At 37.9% G+C, this 15916-nt stretch overlaps 6 protein-coding genes and 1 non-coding gene across 7 annotated transcripts; 4 read left to right on the forward strand and 3 right to left on the reverse strand.

Annotated features, from left to right (window-relative positions):
* Positions 1 to 1185: 1185 nt before the first annotated feature.
* Positions 1186 to 1890, forward strand: GTT1 (bifunctional glutathione transferase/peroxidase; the record flags this gene model as incomplete). The annotated part of the gene is made up of 1 exon (XM_451011.1): positions 1186 to 1890. One exon carries the CDS (start codon positions 1186 to 1188, stop codon positions 1888 to 1890), a length of 705 nt encoding a protein of 234 aa, XP_451011.1.
* A 685-nt stretch (positions 1891 to 2575) lies between these two features.
* On the reverse strand, positions 2576 to 6250 carry SMC3 (cohesin subunit SMC3; the record flags this gene model as incomplete). The annotated part of the gene is made up of 1 exon (XM_451012.2): positions 2576 to 6250. One exon carries the CDS (start codon positions 6248 to 6250, stop codon positions 2576 to 2578), a length of 3675 nt encoding a protein of 1224 aa, XP_451012.2.
* A 646-nt stretch (positions 6251 to 6896) lies between these two features.
* On the forward strand, positions 6897 to 6996 carry KLLA0_A00308r. The gene is made up of 2 exons: positions 6897 to 6935; positions 6961 to 6996. It is a non-coding gene; the product is annotated as a tRNA-Gly (tRNA).
* Positions 6997 to 7133: 137 nt separating this feature from the next.
* KLLA0_A00352g (pyridoxal 5'-phosphate synthase subunit PdxT) lies at positions 7134 to 7790 on the reverse strand (the record flags this gene model as incomplete). Its single annotated transcript, XM_451013.1, has 1 exon — positions 7134 to 7790. The coding sequence occupies one exon, from the start codon at positions 7788 to 7790 to the stop codon at positions 7134 to 7136; it is 657 nt and encodes a 218-aa protein (XP_451013.1).
* A 959-nt stretch (positions 7791 to 8749) lies between these two features.
* Positions 8750 to 9643, forward strand: KLLA0_A00374g (pyridoxal 5'-phosphate synthase subunit PdxS; the record flags this gene model as incomplete). Its single annotated transcript, XM_451014.1, has 1 exon — positions 8750 to 9643. One exon carries the CDS (start codon positions 8750 to 8752, stop codon positions 9641 to 9643), a length of 894 nt encoding a protein of 297 aa, XP_451014.1.
* Positions 9644 to 10268: 625 nt separating this feature from the next.
* On the forward strand, positions 10269 to 13307 carry UBP7 (ubiquitin-specific protease UBP7; the record flags this gene model as incomplete). Its single annotated transcript, XM_451015.1, has 1 exon — positions 10269 to 13307. The coding sequence occupies one exon, from the start codon at positions 10269 to 10271 to the stop codon at positions 13305 to 13307; it is 3039 nt and encodes a 1012-aa protein (XP_451015.1).
* Positions 13308 to 13635: 328 nt separating this feature from the next.
* On the reverse strand, positions 13636 to 15564 carry GUT2 (glycerol-3-phosphate dehydrogenase; the record flags this gene model as incomplete). The annotated part of the gene is made up of 1 exon (XM_451016.1): positions 13636 to 15564. The coding sequence occupies one exon, from the start codon at positions 15562 to 15564 to the stop codon at positions 13636 to 13638; it is 1929 nt and encodes a 642-aa protein (XP_451016.1).
* Positions 15565 to 15916: the final 352 nt, after the last annotated feature.

Below are 15916 nucleotides of genomic sequence, written 5' to 3' on the forward strand. Positions count from 1 at the left end.
TGTACCGAAAGTTCTTTCTGTCAACCGCTTTCTTTTCAATCATTATTGATCATCCCAGAATTATAGCATGGTAACTCAAGAAATTGTCGGAGTTTGTGGACTTCGAATCCCAAATAGGAATTACCCCTCTGGTTTTTGAATCAAGTCCGTTTCGTATCTTCCGATCTTTTACAAGTGCCGAACTCTACTACTGCTCGAAAGAAATTTATAGCGACGGGATGAGCTTCAATAACAATAGCCGTATGATTACAAAGCAGCATCAGAATAACCCGCTAAACTGCAAACGAGCCTTTACAACAGGCTGTGATCACGGTTCAAATCCTGAGAATTGGGCTACAACGTTGTTACTGAGGTGACCAACAAATTTTGCCTATTTCCTTGCCAGCCTTACTTTGCTGAGGTGATTGGCTGTTCCAGAAAAGCCAACATACCAGCCGGTTTGGGAAATTGAGAGGGTAGGAAAATTAAAAAAAAAAGGTAAGAACCGGAACCGATGACGATTAGGGATAATTCTGTGTCCCCTTCCAGTTCCCGTTCTGCCCATTTTTCTTTCAAGAGCGGGGCGCTGAAAATAGTCCCACGCAAATTCGGAAGAATTATAGGACAGACGGGAAGTTTTACGACACAGTACAAAGGGTGCAAAGCAAACAGGGATTATCAGCAATGAAGTTAATATTTTTTTTTACGGGGAACAACGAAAGTCACGTGAGCTGAGAATCATTCGCAACTAAAAGAACACATATATATGTATGGACAAACAAAAAAGTGTGTGGGATTATGCGGGTTGACTTTCTGTCATTATAGCCGATTCAAACCTCGTACGGTAGTAATCACTTTTTGATGGCTTATTTTCGAGGTCGCAGCCGCACAACATCAGAATGAAGCCCGTTTCCATTTGATAGCAAATCGGCGGTGTGTTCGCTTTTCTTCCTCAGTACTCTATATCCTTTGTAAGTCACGTGATTACTTCAAATTGTGTCCTGCTCCCAGTCGGGCAAAATAGCAAAGGGGGGCTAAAAAAAGAAAGCAATCATCTTTGCTCACTATAATCGATGATTTTGCTAAGATGATAACATGTTCCTTAAAAGAAAACAAATATTAAATGCATCGCACTTTATGATTAATTTCCAAAAAACGCTGTCTAGTTAAAAGTTACTCAGATACACGCATCCCACATAGTCTGAAATGAGCACAAACGTTATTAAAGTCCATTGGCTAAACCAATCGAGGGCCTTCAGGGTTCTATGGTTGTTAGATCATTTGAAACTCGACTATGAAATCGTTCCCTACAAAAGAAATGAACAATTTAGAGCACCAGAGGAATTAAAGAAGATCCATCCATTGGGTAGAGCACCAATTTTGGAGATAGATTATAAGAGTTCTGACAGAAAGGATATCCTTGCGGAATCGGGTTATATTTTCCAGTATATTTTAGAAAATTTCGACAAGGAAGGAATTCTTAACAATGCAGATCAACAGAAGGCCGAAAAGATCAAATATTATCTACACTACGCTGAAGGTTCGCTTCAACCACCTTTATTCATTGAATTCCTCCTTTCAAAGGCTAAAGAGGCTCCTGTGCCATTCCCCTTCTCTTACATTACCAAGAAATTCGCCGACAAAATCAGTGAAAAGTATTCTCGGGGAGAGGTGAAAAACCAGCTAGATTTCATTGAGACCGAAATTGAGCAAAATGACGGATACTTGGTCGGAGGTAAACTCAGTGCTGCTGACATTTTATTATCGTTCCCCTTGGAAATGGCTTTCGAGAGGCAATTCGCCAGAACCGAAGAGTATCCAAATATAGCAAAGTGGTTGGAGACTATCAAAAGGGAAGAGTCTTACTCAACTTCAAAAGACAAAGCCAAAGCGAATGGCGCCTCATTCTAAAAATGGTTCCTTACATACAAGCGATGGTGCACGTTCTGATCTCAAGTTATCTGCTGATTCGAACTTTTGTCCTGAAAGACAATTGAGAGCGCACAACAAGTTTTCTCTACTATATAACTCCGTATTGCCATAGCATCATTTAATGTTTTCTATCTGACAATGGATAAAGTGGTTTAACAAGCGCCATCCTTGGATAATGATAAAAAATCGAAAAATACGAGGTTTCAGGTTATATTTGGAACCTACAAATGCGGTAACTAGTGTTACTGTACTAAGCTCTTTCAGGCAAGAGAGAGTTCTACTGAAAGAACTGGCGCATGAAAGCAAGAGTCTCAACAGATGCGTTCAAAACCCCACTTCCCTATGATTGCAAACCATATGTATATATATATATATACATCTTCAGACATAGCTAGTATCATAAACGAACTGGATTTTATGCACAGAAATTCCAATATGTATCCTCAGAACGAGATTATATTGAGGTGAAACTCAAAGTATTTATGGTCTCAACTAGGAAACTGCATCGATAAGGTTTGACTCTACAAAACGTAGTATAATCGGCGTAAGGTCGTAAATGTAAAGGCTAATGGCATCATATTGCAATAGTTTTCACATATGATAAAAAACCAATTATATTGTGCATTACTTATATAGCTATATCTGCATTGAATAGTAAACAATATCACAGCTCTTCCATTTTATTATTACCTCTGCTAAAATTCACTGCATCTTGTCTAGACACCTCCGTGACGGTGGAGACTTTATTTTCAAACTTCACTCTGAAGAATGTGTCTGCAACATTGATCATATCTGTCCTGAATGTCGTACAAATAAATTGAGCTGTGTCAGAGAGGTTTTTGATGGTTCTTGCCACAGCTATCCGATATTGCTTGTCCAAAGCGGCATCAATTTCATCAAACAGATAGAAAGGAGCAGGGTCAACCATTTGGATTGCAAGTATTAAGGCAATAGCACAAACAGTTTTTTGACCGCCAGATAATTGTTCCACACGCAACTGTTCATCTTTCTTCGAGTTGAAGGACACTTGAATTGAAACTCCTGTATATTTGCTCTCATTCAATGCCTCTGCTGAGTTTTGTTCCTGCCTGGCCCCTCTTCTACGTTTTTTAGTTGATACTTCCGAGTTATCTGTGTTTTTACGATGATTGATAATTAACTTGCCAATTCCTCTGGGGACCAAAGTCGCAAAGACACGACTGAAGTTGTCAGCGACTTTATTGAAGGTTTTTTCTATAGCAGTGATCTTCTGTTCCTTCAATTGGTCAATCAAATTTTCAATAGACTGCTTTGATTCATCTAGTTCTTCAGCTCTTGAAGTGAGCTCGCCTCTCTTATCTTCAAACCTGGTGTAATTTTCAGATGCTCGCTTGTTTACATTAGTCATTTTTGATAAATGCCCGGTAGTAGTGTTCAATTTCTTGAGAATTTCATCACTAGCAAGTGGTTTATATTTTTTTAAGGATTCTTCTGCTAATAGCCCTACCTCCCTAATCAATTGTTGCAATTCCTCCTTTCTTGAGTTCAGAGTTGACTTTTTCAATAAAACTTTTTCTGCATTCTTCTGAAAGTTCGTAATCCTTTTGACTAGTGATCGTTGTTGTGAGTTGGCTTTATCTAAATCCTTTTGAAGGGTTGCTTTCTCTCCTCTAAGGGATTTGATACTGCTGTCTAGTACTGATAATTCAGATTCTACTTGTTCTTTTGTCCTTGTCACAGTTTGTTTCTCCATCAGAACAAGTTCCATTTGGTTGTTGATCTGACTGATTTGTAAACTGTGTGAAGAAGAGGGCTTTCGCTCCAGCTCATGTAACTTAGGAAGTAGCTTTGAATTTAATTCAGCGTTGAGCTCGTCTAACTTAGAAGAAAGTTCATTCAAAGTTGACAAATTGAAATTCAAAGACGTTTCTTTCGTTTGAATGCTATTGGATATAGCAAGTAACTCGGCTTTTTCATCTGCATCTAGTTCATTAACAAATGGTTTAGATATATCCGCAGCAAAGGCATTTGTACGTTCTCTACATTGTTCAAGCTCCGTATCGATTTTGTTTAGTCTCGCCTTCAAAGCTTTTATAGAGTCATCAATCGTAATTTTCTGAGACAGCTTTGCTTTCAACTGACTCCTAGCCTTTTCTATGCCTGCTTCATACGCATCTCTCTCTGCTGCAGCATCCTTAACAACATTGTTTAGGCCATCAATTTCCTGTTCGATACTCTGGAGCGCCTGTTTAATCTCTTGAAGCTCTACTTGAATTTTTTTATATTCTCTTTTCGATTGTTTGAAGTCTCGTAAAGTATCCAGTCTATTACTCTTGTACTGATCCAAGTAACCACCAGATAAAACACCTTTACTGTCTGCACGATCACCGTCTAAAGTTATAGCATTTAGTTTGTATTCTTTGGCAAGGGAAGCACCATCAATCAAGGATTTAACGACAAGAGTTCGGCCAAAAACCTGCTTGATCACTTTCTCAAATTTCACGTCATACTTGATCTTTTTGATTAGAGGTGTACATTGATTTTTCTCCAAGTTATTTGGATACGTAAAGTTGGTATCCACATGCAACTTATTGAGAGGAATAAATGTTACCCTTCCACCTTTCGTTGCAAACAATTCCTTAATTAATAAACTTGCGGTCTCTTCATTGTCAACAACAACATTGAAAAGGGAGTTGCCTCCCACGACTTCTGCACATATTTTGTATTTATCGCTTACCTTTATCAACTCGCCTACAGGGCCAAAAACATGCTCATGTAAATTTAACCTATTAACAATGTCATTGACATTTTGTAGACCAAGTGCTAAAGAACGATCAATTGTTTCATTCATATCTGACTCAAACCTTTTGACATCATTATCGAGAGAGGTGGAAATTGTTTGTAGTCTTTGTTCAGTTCTCCATAGCTGTTTTCTTTGATCGATTTTCGTCAAATATTCCTTCTTGGCTTGTGTTACTTTATTTTGCAAGTCTTCCTGCTGAGCAACAGATCCCATTCCATTTACTGAATCGGCTAGGTCTTCAATTTCAGCATTTAAATTCTCTAAATCATGCTGTAGTGTACTAAGTTGGCTAGTCAGTTGATCTTTTAATATATTAGATTTATTCAGCGACTGGTTTAATAAGTTAATTTGTTCTTGGATCCAGTCATTTCTTTCGTTTACCGTACGAAAATCTTCATACTTCCCTTTTTTTGATAATAATTCTCTTTGCCTCTTTGTGAGTTTCTCGATTTCTACTTTTAAGATTTCTGCTTCATTTGATAGTTTTTGGAATTTTGGTTGTACCTCGGCAATTGACGAGCAGTTAATCTCAATTTGTTTCTTTACTTCTCCGATTTCTTTGACATTTGATTCCAAATGCGCTTGTGAAGCATCCAATTGCATTTGAATATCGTTTAACCTAGTGTCTAAATCCGCCAATTCCCCAGCAACTTCTAGCTTCGATGCCTTTAACTGTGGTAGATCAGTAGACTGTTTTATTTTAATCTCACTTTCTAAAGAATTCATTCTCTTGTTGAGCTCTACTGCAAGCACTTCTCTTTTTTCCAATTCGTTAACATACTCAGAAGAATTTTCAATAATTGAATTGTACTCACCTTCAAGTTGTTCAATTTGGTTCGTAATATCGTTCAATTCCCTATCGTATAAGCAAAACTGTAAAACTTTTCGATCTCTATTTAGATTGTTGTACTTTTCCAATTCTTCCTTTTCATCGGACAATTCGCTCAACCGTTTGTCAAGTTCGTTTAATTCATTAGTGATTTTCGTTCTATCTCTCTCTGCTGCCTCCATCTTTTTCAAAGACTCTTTCAGTTTGTTTTCGAATGATTTTGCACCTACAACGTCCTCTAATAGATGCAGCCGTTCTAAATCTTTCGCGTTGGTCAAGGATATTATTCGCCCTTGCGGAACAATGTTGTAAGGATTCGAAGTTGAAAATCCTACATTTTCTAAAACTCTTCTAACGTCTTGTCTTGTTGAGTTCTTGTCATTAATCATGTATTCATCCTTCTTCAATCCCACTGTCCTTCTAATTCTGACCTCTCCAGTATCGTTTCTTAACGGTGCAAGCATTAAGTTCTCAGGATCATCAAAGATAATTTCAACGAATGCACTCATTACTTGCCCTGCACCTTGGTAGATAAAACCCTTCCTATCTTCACGTTTTAAGTTTGAATTCTCTTCGCTTAAGACGAACCTAATAGCTGCAAAGAAGTTCGACTTACCAGAACCGTTGGAACCGACAACAACATTGTGATGGGGTGAAAAATTCTCCACCACGGTCCGATTCTTGTAAGTCTTGAAGCCACTGATTATAACAGTTTTGATGTGAACCATTTCAACAGTGTTGTAGTCTGTCTTCTTGCCCTTGTAATTACTCTTATTCCTAGAGCTTTCTGATACAGGACGCGTAAACTTAACTTGTTTTGTATAATTTTGTATGTGTTTATGATATTCATTTTTTTTTATTAAAGAAGGACGCGTTTCATAGACAGTGTATAACATAAACAAATTTCAACTCGTTACCCTAACATGCTAACTTAAATGCAACGGTAAGCTTCCTTCTTCGAAATGTTCAAAGTATTTAAATGGATCCAATGTACGCTCGTCTTTACTAAGGCTTGATACGAAGTTAGCTGCTTTCCGATGTAAGTGTTTAAATGGATCATAAACTATGATCGGGTAACTACCAATGTAATAGGCGGTTAAGTATCAAGATGATACATAACGGGTGTTTCGGAATGAAATATCATTAACTAATCTGAATTATTATATAAGGAGGCATTAGATCTGGACAAGGACCATCAATACAGTCATGCCAGATCCCCAGGTGCATCAACATACACTACTGGATATATAGCTAATAAACGCTATGGATTCATCAGATACCAAAGATCTTAATTTAACAGCACGTGACTGGAAATACCAGCCACATCAACAATAAGGTATATTGAGAATCTGCTCCAACACTGAACAGGCATTGGACACTGTAGTCTAGTGGTTTAGGATACTCCCCTTCCATAACAATGATCTTCAGGATCATAGGCGAGGGAGTGACACGGGTTCGAATCCCGTCAGTGTCAATTTTTTCTTTTTTTCTTAAACGCATTTATTATTGAATAATTAATGACGCAAAGGGGCGAATTGGATAAAAGAATTTCGTTCTGAATTCAGCGTTTATTCAGACTTAATACATACAAACGATAGATATTTATTTGCATCAATTGTTTAGAACAAATTTCTGAATAAAATAGTTGTGGAATCTGGCATCATTATCGGACAATTCTGGATGGAAAGACGTTCCTAGAATGCGTCCTTGTTGACTGACTGCCACTATTGATCCATCTTTTAAAGTGTACAATGTCTCTACATCATCCTGAGATAATATCTCTTCTATAATTGGGGCTCTAATGAAGTAGACTTGGAAACCTGTGCAATCAGGAATAAATGAAGAAAAGTCACATGTTTCGATGAACGATTCAGCCTGACGACCAAACGCATTTCTTCTCACCTTTACCTTTAACAGGTCGAGCGAATTTACCAAGCTCGACTCATTGCTGAGTTGTTTAGCTAAAAAAATCAATCCAGCACAGGTCCCCCACACCGTTTTAGTGGGGTCGTGAACGAATTCAATCAAGGAATCAAAAAGTCCTGTTCTTTTCGCAATTAGCGAGATTGTCGTAGATTCACCACCAGGTATAATTAAAGAATCACAGGAGGAAAGCTGTGGAGCAGTCTTAACTGTTATTACTTCTATATCATGTTTATTATCTTCAATGGCTTTATTCAAAAGGGCAATGTGTTCTGCAAACGCTCCTTGTAGAGCTAATACGCCAATACGCTTTGTCATCATCGTCACAGTGTCATAAAGAACCATGAAAAGGCAAAAAACGGTGTAAATTGAAATTCAAATGGAAATCGAATAAAGAAAAAAATAGGCTTGACGGATTATCAAGAATTTATAGATAAAAAAGACCAGATCATATATGTATGCTACGGGCTAGACACTTCTATAATTTATACCAAGCACGCAAATAATAATCGAATGGCCTTTTTAATTTCAACCGGCATGATTACCGATATGGAATGGCGAGCAATCTATTACTTTCCTCCTTAATGGTATGTATCTGTGAAACGAATATTCTAAGTCGAGATAGATTATGTAAAAGAACATCAATGGGTTATATCATGTACAAGGTCTTTACAAGGCGTAGCAGTATGCAATTAATATGATGCCGTTAAGAGTACGATATTTGACTTGAACGCTGCCCAGAATTGCCATTCGATGAGAGATCCAAGCACCCTGAATGATTTTCTGTTCGCATGGATGATTCATCCCTCTAAAGTAAGTATCTCGCATCTGACTTGAATGAGTCAAACTGTAAAGGGCCTTCCTTTTATGATCAATTTTTGTTACTTTTTACCGAAAGGTACCGAGAAAAAAGGTCTAAAAGGCATTCAAAACTGCGCAGTTCGTGAGTGAATATCTGCACGAAATCCGAACTGCCCCACAGTGATGGTGGGCAATGGCATTCACATGCCTTATTGGGTGGTAATCCTTAGCATGGCAGAAATAAAAACTGTAACAAAACTCCAAACCCGAGGTGTAGACTTGAGAATCCTTCCAATGTTAAACAGGGAAATCTTCAGCACTTGTGTCTATCTATGGCGAGCTCCGCCGTTATTTGGATGTATATAAGTATAGCCTTGTGCAAGAAATGTACTTCACTATAAGGAAGCTTTCAGTTTTTGTTTAGGTTATTGTCGTTCTTTTCTTGACGGAAGCTGTTGGCAGTATCATTACAGCGACAAAGACGTATTAAGGAATATTAAGATATGGCAGATTTCAAAGTTAAAAGTGGATTGGCTCAAATGTTGAAGGGAGGGGTGATAATGGATGTTGTCACTGCTGAACAAGCCATAATTGCTGAGAAGGCAGGTGCCTGTGCAGTTATGGCCTTGGAGCAAATTCCTGCTGATATGCGTAAATCAGGAAAAGTGTGTCGTATGTCAGATCCAAAAATGATAAAAGAGATCATGAACAGCGTCAGTATCCCAGTTATGGCAAAGGTTAGAATTGGCCATTTCGTAGAAGCACAAATCCTTCAAGCTTTAGAAATTGATTACATTGACGAAAGTGAGGTTTTGACTCCTGCTGACTGGAAAGGACATATCAAGAAGAACGATTTCAATGTACCATTTGTTTGCGGTGCAAAAGATCTCGGTGAAGCACTTAGAAGAATAGAAGAAGGTGCAGCAATGATCCGTACCAAGGGTGAAGCTGGTACTGGTGATGTTTCTGAAGCAGTTAAGCATATCAAAAAGATTAAATCTGAAATTAAGGAATATCAAGATACTCTCGGTGATGACACAGATTTCATTAAGCAACGCGCTGAATCTATTGGTGTTTCTTATGAGTTACTAAAGTATGTTTTGGATAACGGGAAGTTACCAGTTGTGAACTTTGCTGCCGGTGGTGTTGCCACTCCTGCCGATGCCGCTTTATTAATGCAATTGGGTTGTGAAGGTGTATTTGTCGGGTCAGGTATCTTCAAATCTTCTGACCCAGAAAAGCTAGCTCGTGCAATTGTGGAAGCTACTACCCATTACGATGATGCAGAAACTTTGTTGAAAGTGTCAACTGATTTGGGTGACCTAATGGGTGGATTGTCAATAGAATCCTTGAAGAACTCCGAAAACCCTAAAAGGTTGGCAAACATCGGCTGGTAGTTACGAAACAGTATACAGCGATAGGTATTTTTACATATTCAAGTAAAGACGAACAAAAGTTTATATTGATTTTATAATGCTGCTTTGTTAACAACTTATCAAACAAGAGAGTATCAGCTTTACAATTTAGGAGTCACAACCTGATTAACGAGAGAAGCTGTATACCATTTTTCAGGCAAATACTTAATAACGATAACGAATTGCGTAAAATACAAAGGAATAGTCGAATTAAGATGAACCAGGACTTTCAGGAGTATATGACTCTTACATAGCCCATGTTTAATTCAAAGTACTGCCTCCATGAACTAATCAGTTTTTTTTTTTTGTTGAGATAATGTACCGACATCTACGAATTTCCCACCAAAAATAGAAAGTCAGTGCACGGCAAATTCAAGTTCAAGAAAATATTATTTTATGAATATAGAAAAGGATGCTTTGATCACATGAATAAAGGGATACTTCATATGATCTACACAATGCAAGAAAACTTTGCTACCTAACATCTCTTATATGTTTCGATTCCTAATTCTGTTCTGGGCAAAATAAGAGTCAATAGAAGACATTGTTGTTTGCTCGCATACCGAGAAATCTTTGATAAAAGCAGATCTTACTTTATATCCGATCTATGTCGCGACTGTACACACCGGAGTATTCGGATGAACTTCTGTCATTCGTGCAAGAAGTGTATAGCCAAGATGTGAAACATTACTATGCAAAACTTAAGTTGGAAAAGCTTATAGAACTTTTGGAACAAGCTGAGTCTTTATTTGAGTCATATCGTGAATCCTTATCCGTTGAGAAATATGAAGATTGCTTGTGCGAATATGTGATTGGATCCTTCTATGTCTTTCTAATCATTCCCGGATCTGTACAGTTTAGTGCTAGAAACAAGTCGTACAGCATTTACTCTGATTTGAAGAAACTATATCAAGATGAGTTGAACATGTCGAATGTTTTGTTAATGGTTCTGCACAAAGTTGATTCTGTACTCAATCAGAACATGGAGATACTCGCAAAGCAACACCTTGACCCATCCAGGAAACGTGCTTTCTCGGTGGAAGAACCGATCATAAGGTACCAATTACATAATTTGCAGTTGAATAATGCGGATCAAAAATCTGTTGACGACGATTATAAATCCTTCGCATCAACCGAATGGAAAGCTCCACAACTTGATCCAAATGATAGATTACACCTAGCTATTGCGAGTTCAAAAACAACTGAGTCGTCTTCTTTGAACTCTATCTCGCTGGATGAGAACTTATATAAAGAACAAGACGATACCGATGCGTTAGATTCAGTTTCTGATAAACTATTGGGTTCCATTCACAAACCCGATCTTCTTGATCGCACAGGGATAATACGGAAAGTGCCAAGACATCAAAGCCTTCCGACTGAACAACATCATAAGCTATATGCTCAGAATGACTCTTCACTAATGTTAGAGAATATGGATAGTTTTGATAGGTCACGTACCCACAGAAAAGATTCTTACCACTCTGTCTATCTGGGGGATGAGTTAGAAGATCTCAACAACATTTCGACTGGATTAGCTCGACACCAGCAAGAAAATACCATTGATTGTTTTGCCCTTTTTTCTCTTTTGAAGGATGCAGAAAGTAGAGAGAATCTTTTACTGATTGATTTGCGACTTCCTAAAAGATTTGAATCCAATCATCTTGTCGCTCCGAACCTTTTAAATATTGACCCATGTCTCCTTTTTGATACCGAAAAAGGCACATCATTAGAATCTTTCGAAGCTCTTAAAAAGATAGTTGCCAATCCAATCTTAGATAAAATAAGTCAATACGACAACATCGTGTACTATACGGATTACAAAAGTTTCATGCATCTCACTTTCAATTACGAGTTAATACTCTTTGAATTACTATTCAAGAAGACAGGAACTGCTATTCCAAAATCATTGTTAGGCGGGTACGAACAATGGAAGGCTTTTTTGAATAAGCAGCTGCGTGACTCAGAGTTTGACAAAAGTCTCTTCTTGTTCAGAAAGTCTAAATCAGCTCCTTCGGATAAAACTGCAAGCAAACCATCTGTTCAAACTGACAATATCATTAAAAGCAGTCCAAGTATTCTCTCTAAGGAACACAATGATGACACACTCATATCATCAACACCTCCAATTCCGAAAGTGGCACCACCTCCGCTACCCGGTTCACCTTTAAGCGCTCCCACCATTGTTTATAATAGACCACCAGTACCTTTACCAATAAATTCTCCTGCCCCGCTATTAAAACCGTCTATTGCCAAAGAGCTTCGTACCCCTCAAAGAAATGATTGGACTGTACAAACTCAACACTTACATGTTCCCTTTTCTATTCCCACTATTGAAAGGAGTCCCAATGAGTTTGTGTCATTATCAATAACAGGACTTAGGAACATGGGTAATACATGTTATATCAACTCAATGCTACAGTGTCTCTTTGGATGTTCTCAATTCAGAGATCTCTTTTTAGGTGGAAAGTATCATCGTTACTTGAACCCGAAACGTAGCAATACTATCATATCGAAGTGGTTCAGTTTACTATTTAGAAAGATGTATTTGAACGGTGGATGTTCAGTGGTTCCTAATGGGTTCCTTAAGGCATGTCATATGTTGAGACCAGACTTCCATATTCCCACCGATCAACAGGATACCCAAGAGTTTCTACTATTCTTGCTGGATACTTTGCATGATGAGTTGAGCGAACCAACTAAGGTGGCTAATGATTATCCCAACCTCCTATTGCATGATGACGAAAAGCTTCTGGTTGATAATAAGGAATATGATAAATGGTTCGACGAAGGCTTGAAGAATAATGGACTTTCCCCTATAGACGATATTTTTCAAGGTCAGATGGAAAATTCTTTGAAGTGTCAACGGTGCGGGTTTACTTCTTACAATTACTCTACGTTTTACGTTTTATCTTTGGCAATTCCAGCCATGCCTCCACCTAAAACTTTCTCTAGAAGTAAAAAGATAATACGGTTGGAAGACTGTATCAATCTATATACCCAAGACGAACTGTTAACCGGTGAGAATGCCTGGGACTGTCCAAAATGTGGAACCCATTCAAATTCCTCGGATGGATCCATGAATTCTGACGAGACTGTCGACAAGAAGAAGAAGAAAAATTTTCTATCTGTTAACGGTGATCATAAATCTCGATCTAAGTTTTTCAAATTGTCATCATCCAGATCAGGTAAGAGATCACTATCTCCCTTTAAAAGTAACTCCGTAAAGCCAGAGAAGCTACATATCAAATCTAAAAAAATGACGACGATTAAGACTTTGAATTTCATTACTATGCCCAATATTCTGGTAATTCATTTGTCTAGGTTTTTTTACGATTTAACCAAGAAGAACGAGACGATGATTAACTACCCATTAATATTGGATGTTGTTCTTAAAAACAATGAGATTGCAAGGTATCGTCTATATGGTATTATTAATCATTTTGGAAATCTGGTAAGCGGACATTATACATCTTTAGTTAACAAACATCTTTCACACGAAATTCGGAAAGGTCAGCAGAAATGGTACTACTTTGACGATGAGGTTGTAAAAAAAGAATTTAATCATGGTGATTTTGATAGAGGCATCACCAGTATATCCAGTGGGGACGTATATGTATTATTCTACGAAAGGATCCATAGCATTTAATTATTGCATTATAAAGAAATTATATTTCAGTTTATATTGAGGAAACGCATTGCTATAAGCTCCGCATAAGTGCGATTTAAACAGCCACATTGCAATTCACAATGTATATATTCAAGCAGACTGAGTACTGATAATTACTATGTAATAATCGGATCTTAAGTTATTTGTAAGGAATTTACACTTTGAATCAAGTAAGCACATTTGGTATCTTGAACACGTTGTTGTTAACTTCAAACCAAAAGTATGAAAGTACAGATCATGATCTAATTAATACATAGGATTTCAAACGTTGTGCTATGTCTTAGTATATTATTATACACGCATTTGTTTAGACACCGAAAGTCTTAATGTATTCGGTTGCCTGTTGAATTTCATCTTGTCTCTTTTTGGAATCCCAGCCCAATTCATCTCCCATAACTTTTACAGTACCTTCTACTGCATTCAAAGCTTGTTTTGCATCTAAAAAGGCATATCTAGTTCTTCTCATTAGGAAGTCTAGACAGTTTCTTGCGTATTCGTATTTCAAACTATACTTTAGTTCACCAATAGTGTAAGGGTAACGGAAGGAGTCATAATCAACATGACCAAATACAGAAACATTTTCTTGACCAGCTAGTGCAACAGGAAGTTTGTTTCTTGGATCTTCATTGAATAACTCACAAATTAGAGGGGCTCTTGTACCATAGTTGTTTGCCAAATGTTCAGACATGGCACTCGAAAGATGGTATTTTTGGGACAATAAAGCAGACAAGTTAGGGTTCCAGTTTTCACCTCCGACCAGTTTCAATTTCTTAGTTACGCAAGGTTTGCTGTTAAATTGGCCTACTTTAACAACTTCGTCAATGGTTTCTTCTGCCATCTCTCTGTAAGTGGTCCATTTACCACCAGAAATTGTCACCAAATTGGAAGGAGAGGTGAACAAGAAATGAGATCTAACCAATTGCTGAGTAGATCCAGAACCAGAGTCAGCTTTTCTTGGATCTTTAACTAAAGGTCTGATACCAGCCCAAGCACTCAAAACATCTTCTCTCTTAACAGGGAAATTGATATAGTGTTGCAATTCCTTTAAGATATCTTGAATATCAGCTTCGGTAGCAGTTGGATTCTCTGGAATTTGTTTCATTGGAATATCAGTTGTACCAGCCAAAACCTTCCCTTGCCATGGCAAGAAGAACATAACTCTACCATCAGAAGTTTGAGCATCTAATAGACCGATTTCCTTTGGGCAGTAGAAAGATGGCAAGACAATATGGACACCGGCACTTGGAACAACCATTTTTGGATTTGGAACAGCAATCTTAGTGGAGACGGTAGCATTTTCATTGATCTTTTGTAGCACAGAATCGTCTGGCAAACCAGTTGGAGATTGATCCATTTGTAACAAACGATCACTGTAAGGCCCTGTTGCATTCACAACTACCTTAGCCTTGATTTGATATTCATCTCCAGTTTCGCGATCCACAGCAATGGCACCTTCTACCTTACCAGTTTCCTTGTTTTTTACCAATTGTTTGATTTGAACGTAGTTTAAGACAGTAGCACCCTTTTCTATAGCGGTGATAGCCAAACTGCTGTTCATTCTAGAATCATTGAAACTACCATCATGATAAACAAGACCTGCCTTCAATTTAGAAGCATCTAGCATTGGTGCTACTTCTGAAGCTCTAGAAGGGGACAATAAGTAAGAGGATTTCAAATTTTGCGAACCAGCGAACAAATCGTACATTTTAGTACCGACGTAAAAGTAAGGAACTTGCCAATAGTTGTAAACAGGAATCATGATAGGTAAAATCTTACAAAGATGAGGAGCAGTGTTCAACATATGTGCTCTTTCGTTCAAAGCTTCTATAACAAGATCTAACTGGGCTTTCGATAGTTCCCAGAAAGCTTTTTCCAAATATCTGACACCACCATGAGCCATCTTGGTAGATTTGGAAGAAGTACCAGAAGCAAAATCGTTCATTTCAACCAAGGCTACGTTCAAACCTCTAGTGGAAGCATCCAAAGCGCAACCGGTACCAGTAGCACCACCACCGATAATCAATACATCAAACTTGTCCGTTTTGGACAACCTAGACAAAAGATTGGCTCTAGATGGCAGGTCTACATTAGATTTCTTGATAGTTGACACTGACACATCGTTCTGCAAAGTATTTGTATCACGTGACTGGTTTACCATGGAAACAGCGCCAAACACTGCGGCAGCAGACACAGCTGATCCCAGCAAAACCTTACTGGCACGTTTAGCTGCAAACATCGTTTGTAAACTGTGAGCGTGTGTATGTGTATTCGTGTACTCTCGATATTTTTTGGTCCTCCCTGTGTTCGAGTATGTCCGTGAATGGAAGTATTATTTCTAGGGGAAGTGGACGCAAGTAACGTGAGAATAATAATATATCAGACAGGAAAAAAAATACTTGATGATAATTCCACCCAGTTTTTGACCTTTTATTTTGTCACCGCGCCAAAAAGGACTGTCGTTCAACGTTTGATTAGGTATTCAATTTAAGAGTGAATTCCTCAAGTTTTCGACAGATTTATCAGATTTAAGTCTCTTCTCCAATATAAGAAAGAATTCGTATCCTTTAAGTATGTCCTAAATTTCGACT

Source organism: Kluyveromyces lactis (genome assembly GCF_000002515.2).
Source record: "Kluyveromyces lactis strain NRRL Y-1140 chromosome A complete sequence".
Lineage (NCBI taxonomy): Eukaryota > Fungi > Ascomycota > Saccharomycetes > Saccharomycetales > Saccharomycetaceae > Kluyveromyces > Kluyveromyces lactis.